Below are 5,794 nucleotides of genomic sequence, written 5' to 3' on the forward strand. Positions count from 1 at the left end.
AAAGTAAGTTGCAGCACTAGCTGGTTTGACTCTGGATACCAGCATCGGTCTGCAGACTTAGGATCCTGATTCGATTCCAGTCAAGGGCAAATGCTCGGGTTGTGGGCTCAATCCCCAGTGTGGGGCCTGCAGGAGGCAGCTGATCCATGATTCTATCTCATCATTGATGTTTCTCTGTCTCTCTCCCTCTCTAAAATCAATAAAAATATATTTTTAAAAAACAGTAAGGTGCAGACAATAATATCTATACCTTTGAATACTTCAGAATACATCCCCAACACACATGCTGGGAGAAGAAGAATCTTTTCTTACAAATCCAAACTATGATTACCAAATACAGGATATTTAACGTTGATACAGTACTATTATCTAATACTAGAGTCCTGGTACATGAAAATCATGCACTGGGGGGTTGGGGAGGTATCCTTCAGCCCAGCCTTCACCCTCTCCAATCTGGGATCCCTTGGGGATGTACAATTGCCAGTTTAGGCCCAGTCAGACATCCCTCTCACAATCCAGTACTGCTGGCTCCCAACTGCTCGCCTGTCTGCCTGCCTGATCACACCTAAATACTCCCCTACCAGCCCGATAGATGCCTAACTGCTCCCCTGCCAGCCCAATTGCCCCCAACTGCCCTCCCCTGCAGGCCATCTTGTAATGACATGGGGGTGGCCATCTTGTGACCACATGGGGCGGCCATCTTGTGTGAGGGTGTGATGGTCAATTTGCATATTACCACTTTATTATATAGGACTAGAGGCCAGTGCACGAATTTGTGCACAGGTTCAGTCCTTCTGCCTGGCTAGAGATCGGGGCCAATTGGGGCCTATCGGGGAAGGCCAGCAGGGGAAGGGACCATGGGAAGTTGGCTATGGAAGTGCACTGACCACCAGGGGGCAGCTCCTGCATTGATCGTCTGCCCCCTGGTGGTCAGTGCACATCATAGCTACCGGCCAGTCATCTGGTCATCTGATCATAAGGGTCGCTTAGGCTTTTATATATATAGATACAGTCTGTATTCAAATTCCACATCTTGTCCCTCTGATGTTCTCCATGGCAACTCTTTCTCTAATCCAGGATCTGATTAAGGACCAGGTATTGCCCCTAGTTCTCAGGTCTCTGGTTTCCTTCAACCTGGAAGTCCCTCAGTCTGTCTTTGTGTCTTATGCCATTGGCATTTTTGAAGAGTACAGGTAATTTGGGTTTATCTGATGTTTTTTTCTTTTTTTTTTAAATATACTTTATTGATTTTTTACAGAGAGGAAGGGAGAGAGATAGAGAGTTAGAAACATCAATCAGCTGCCTCCTGCACATCTCCTACTGGGGATGTGCCCGCAACCCAGGTACATGCCCTTGACCGGAATCAAACCTGGGACCTTTCAGTCCGCAGGCCGACGCTCTATCCACTGAGCCAAACTGGTTTCGGCTATCTGATGTTTTTTGTTGTTGTTGTGTGTTTTTTTAGTTTTTTATTATTTATTTATTTTAAGTAATTCTTTATTGTTGAAAAGTATTACATATGTCACCTTTTTCCCCCCTTTAACCCCCTACAGCCAAACCCCACCCCACCCCCATCCCAGGCCTTCACGAGAAGGGAGAGGGAAGAGAAACATCAATGTGAGGATGTGAGAGTGAACACTGATGGGCTGCCTCCTGCACACCCACCAGGGATCCAGCCAGCAAAGGCAGCCTTTCAGTTCACCGGCCTACGCCCAAGCAGCTGAGCCACCCTGACCAGGCAACTCTGGGCCCTTAGAGAGCAGTACGGGGCTTCCCTGTTGCCAGGATTATATGATCCAAACTTCCATAGCCGGATTCAGGCTTTGCCTCTACCTCAGTTCAGGTGTCACTTCACCAGGACGTCCTCCCAGAGCCAGGGCAGGGCTTTGCTCCTTCACAGTGTCTCCATCACACAGGGTTCTAACTATTGGCCATAGTGTTTGACCACAAGAACCAGCCTCTTGCCGACATCCTGGGCTTCCTTCGATCCACTGTTGGACCAGGTGATGCTGCGGCTCTAGTCCCTCTGTCCCTCTCTCCCTTTCTGTTTTTCTCACTCCCTATTTCTGTCCTCATAAACACCTACCCAAATTCCAGCCTCAAATACACAACCCTCAGTTTTACTTCCACCCCTTCATCCCTACCACATCTGCTCCCTCTGACTAACCTTCCCAGTTTCCTAACAACAAAAACACCTTTTATTTGGAGGGAGGGGGGTAAACTTTCCTTTCCAGCACCTCCTCTCTCTGGGTACCGCTCTCAGTTCTGTTGCTAAATCCAGATGTCTGGATAGAGATCTAGGCTGCGGTATGATGCAGCCAGCTTCATGTGGGGTCTGTGTTAGGAGGAGTGTGGAAGTACCGGGCCAACTGAGCTGGACTGAAAGGGCACTGGAAGGGGTGTGCTTACCCTGCCCACTAACCCCCACTTCACCTACCCCCAGCTTCAGGGTTCTCAGAGGACCTATGAGGAGCTTCATTGCCTCCAAGTGAATCTACATGTGGGGACTGGGGGGTTTAAGAGTTTGGGGTTCCCAAGAAGAGGGCCAGTGTCATAAAAAGGGGCCATTCAAAATCTGGAACAGCAGGAACAAAAGGGAGAGGCCACCTCAGGAGCCAGCAGGTGAGGCACACTGTCCTGTGCCAAGCCGGCCCACGAACGATGCAGGTGCAGAGGAAGGTCGCTGCTAGCCCACGCCCACCCCCAGGCCAACACAGCTCTCCCCGAAAGCGGAGCAGCCAGGCCCAGGCCCCTCTGGCAGACTCGCACTGAAAAGGGGTCCCTGAGAAAGTACAGCAGGGGCCTGGAGTGGCCGATGGGTGTGCTCTGGGGATAGTGGTGAGGGCACTGCTTTCAGACATGGTCTGAATGAGAGTCACACCAGGCAGACCAGTTTCCATTATAAACATCTATTTCAATGGAGTCAGAAGTCTAGGCTTCAGTCTGAGCATCAGAGATGGGGAGGGCACCTCGTAGACTCCCCAGAGGGTTTAGGAAGCCCCCACAGTTTGGAGGCGTGGGCGGCTGTTTAAAAGCAGAGCTATGTAAGAAAATATGGGCCCTGCTCCCTCCCATTACAACTCCCACCATTTGTACCCACCAGCAACAGAGCGCGCAGGGATACACACACACACAGTCACACACACACACACACACACACACACACACAGTCACATGCTCTCTCATCACATCCGCCTCCTTTCTCCCTTCTCTCCCCCAACAGAAGCTGTCCTGGCAGCCCTGGGGAGAGGAGCTGCTCTCGGGACAGCGGCAGTAGTGGCCACCAGGGGGCCAGAGTGGTCGCAGCCAAACCCGGGTCTGAAGAGACAGGCATCCAGCACCATGGCCACGGGCTGGCACTTAATTCCCCCGCATAGAGCGCCTGTCTCCCTTCCCACTCCCGCCAGCAGCGAATGGGGCAACTCGGGAGGACTCCCAAATTAGCACGGGAAGCCAGGTTCGCAAATCCTGGTGAGTGTAATGCATCCGGGTTGGGGACTCGCAGGAGGCTGGGTAGGCAAGGGACAACTGCCCCTTCGGTGGCCTCACCCATCCTGCAGGGCCCTCCACCCTCTGCCCAGTAGGCCACTGTCGAGGACTGAACCATGCTTGGGGCTCCCCGAACAAGGAGCTGGGAAGTGGGCGCGGACAAAGGCCCTCAGGGCTCCCCTCCATGGCCCGGAGCATGGTCGCGAAGGCTGTAGTTTATGTCTTCCCACAGGTCGTCCAGACGGGCCTGCAGCCTGCTCCGGGCCTTGCCGCTGTCCGCGGGGAGGAAGTCGGGGGCGAAGGCGCTGTGGCTCGGTGGGGGCGGCGCCAGCTGCTGCTGGACCTCCTCCGTCTCCTGGTCGATGGCGCGGGTGAAGGCGGCGATCTGCAGGAAAGTGTCGTGGCGGAAAGCCTGCAGGCGCTGGCGCACCTCCTGGGACAGCGCCTGGGGGTCCGGGTGCGCCCCTTCCCCGCCCGTTCGGGCATAGGCGCTGAGCTCTTCGCGCAGGTGATCCAGGTTCTGTTGGATGCCCGCGTGCAGGGCCTTGGCCTTGAGCGTGAGCTTGTGCGAGAGCAGCTGCACGCAGCGGCTGAGGCGCGCGGGGCTGGCCACGGTGTGCGGGGCCACGCTGCGGTGTAGCTCCTGCACGTGCTGCCCGATGCCGCTCACCAGGCGCTCGGCGTACGGGTGGAACAGCTGCTTGACGCGGCCGGTGTGGTGCAGCAGGCAGCTCTGCAGCTCCTTCAGCAGGTCCCGCGCCTCGACCACGCCGCCCAGCAGCTGGGCCTTGGTGTCCTCGCCGACCACGCGCAGCTGCTCCTGCAGCTCCTGCACGCGCAGGGCCACCTGCTCCATCAGGGCGCTGGTGTAGGGCTCCAAGCGCCGCCGCAGCCCCTCCAGGTTCCAGCCCACGCGCGCGTGCGCCTCCGCCATGTAGGGCTCCAGGCGCGCGCTCACCTCCTCCAGCTCCTCCTGCAGCTGCCGCCGCAGGCCCTCGGGGTCGGGTGGGAGCCCGGGAGGGGCGCTCCCCTGCCCACTCAGAGGGCCCAGCTTCTCCAGGAGCTTGTCCATGTTGTGGAGGTCTTGCTCAAGGCTGCCTTTCAGGCTCCTGGGGGAAGAGGTCAGACGTCACCTCTGTTTTGCCCCAGAGGCGTCGCTCACTGATCTAATGGGGAAACCAAGGGCGCTATCCCCGCCTCGGGCCGCCCCTCCGCACACAGGCACTGCCCTTGCAGATCCAGACCCTGCAGACCCGCAGACCAGCACCGCCCGAGGGGGCACAGAGGCTCTGGGGACGCAGGGGGTCCTCTCCCTTCCAGCTCCCACGCCGCAGCGGGCGAGGGGGCAACAGCTATAGCCAGGTCAGAGCGGGGTGGGGGCCGCCGGCCAGGGCGCACCCAGCCAGGAAGGCCAGGATTGGGGGTGGGGGTGGGAGGAGCTGGCAGCTTGCTTCCTCTGCTCCGCAGCCGAGCAGACCGCTGGTTGAGGAATCAGAGGCAGCCATCATCCCACGGCCTGTCTCCGCCCTTCCCCGCGCCCCTTGCCCGGGCACTCACGCGGACTCCCGGGCCAGCTTCTGCTGCTGGGTCTGCTCCACCCTGCCCTTGTCCCCGCTGCTCTGACCGGAGTCCGCCCTGAGGCCTTTCCGCGCCTCTGTGGCGGTGGGAAACGCTGTGGAAAGGCAGGGGTGAGTGCGGGCCTGCGGCCAGCCTCCACCTCACCTCCTCACCCCTGCCAGGGCGGAGACCCACCTGAGAGGAGCGCCAGCGCCCAGGCCAGGGCTGCAGTCATGCGGGCCATTGCCTGTCCTGAGAAGGGAGGCCAGGGACGCCTGGTAAGGTGAGAAAGCAAAGATAGGGACATCTCCCAGGTGTCAGTCCCAGGGTCAGCCTGCCCCAAGTCTGCGAACACTTCCCTGGGGCGTAGGGAGCTCAGAGCCCTGAGGACTGACTGTAGGGGCTCCTGGTGACAGGATGGAGGCAGGTGAGTGTGGCTGGGAAGAGAAGGGTGTCTTTCCCAGGGGAGGGGAAGAGCTCAAGGAGGGGGAGCTCCAACTGTTTTGTAAAGGCTTCCCTTCCTCCTCCCCAGCCAGGCCCCAGGAGAGCTTCCTAGGGGAGGGCTGCTGGGCCCTCACCCACCTCTTCCTGCCCCCGTGGGTGGCTGGGAGCAGAGGCATGCCCAGGGCAAGAAGCAGCTCTGCCACGTGGTGCTCCACGTGGGTCTGGTCCCTCCTCCCCACCAGCTCTGCTGAGACCCTGCAGTCCTCCAGGGGACTCTGTCCCCCTTGCCCTCCGCCCTCTGCCC

At 58.3% G+C, this 5,794-nt stretch overlaps 1 protein-coding gene across 1 annotated transcript; it reads right to left on the bottom strand.

The window, feature by feature from the left end:
* Nucleotides 1-3,165: 3,165 nt before the first annotated feature.
* Nucleotides 3,166-5,794, bottom strand: APOA5 (apolipoprotein A-V). Its single transcript, XM_015562482.1, has 3 exons — nucleotides 5,242-5,794; nucleotides 5,047-5,161; nucleotides 3,166-4,598 (listed from the first exon to the last, which is right to left on the bottom strand). Exons 1-3 carry the CDS (start codon nucleotides 5,351-5,353, stop codon nucleotides 3,659-3,661), a joined length of 1,167 nt encoding a protein of 388 aa, XP_015417968.1. The 5' UTR covers nucleotides 5,354-5,794; the 3' UTR covers nucleotides 3,166-3,658.

The sequence above is a fragment of the Myotis davidii genome, unplaced genomic scaffold, assembly GCF_000327345.1.
Source record: "Myotis davidii unplaced genomic scaffold, ASM32734v1 scaffold97, whole genome shotgun sequence".
NCBI lineage: Eukaryota > Metazoa > Chordata > Mammalia > Chiroptera > Vespertilionidae > Myotis > Myotis davidii.

Excerpts from the sequence above, each read along its gene's own strand:
- APOA5 (XM_015562482.1), bottom strand. The coding sequence starts at position 5,353 with ATGTCCCTATCTTTGCTTTCTCACCTTACCAGGCGTCCCTGGCCTCCC. Across the intron at positions 5,162-5,241 it reads GGCGCTGGCGCTCCTCTCAG|CGTTTCCCACCGCCACAGAG; the intron begins GTGGGTCTCCGC and ends GCCTTTCCACAG. Across the intron at positions 4,599-5,046 it reads AAGCTGGCCCGGGAGTCCGC|GAGCCTGAAAGGCAGCCTTG; the intron begins GTGAGTGCCCGG and ends CTCTTCCCCCAG.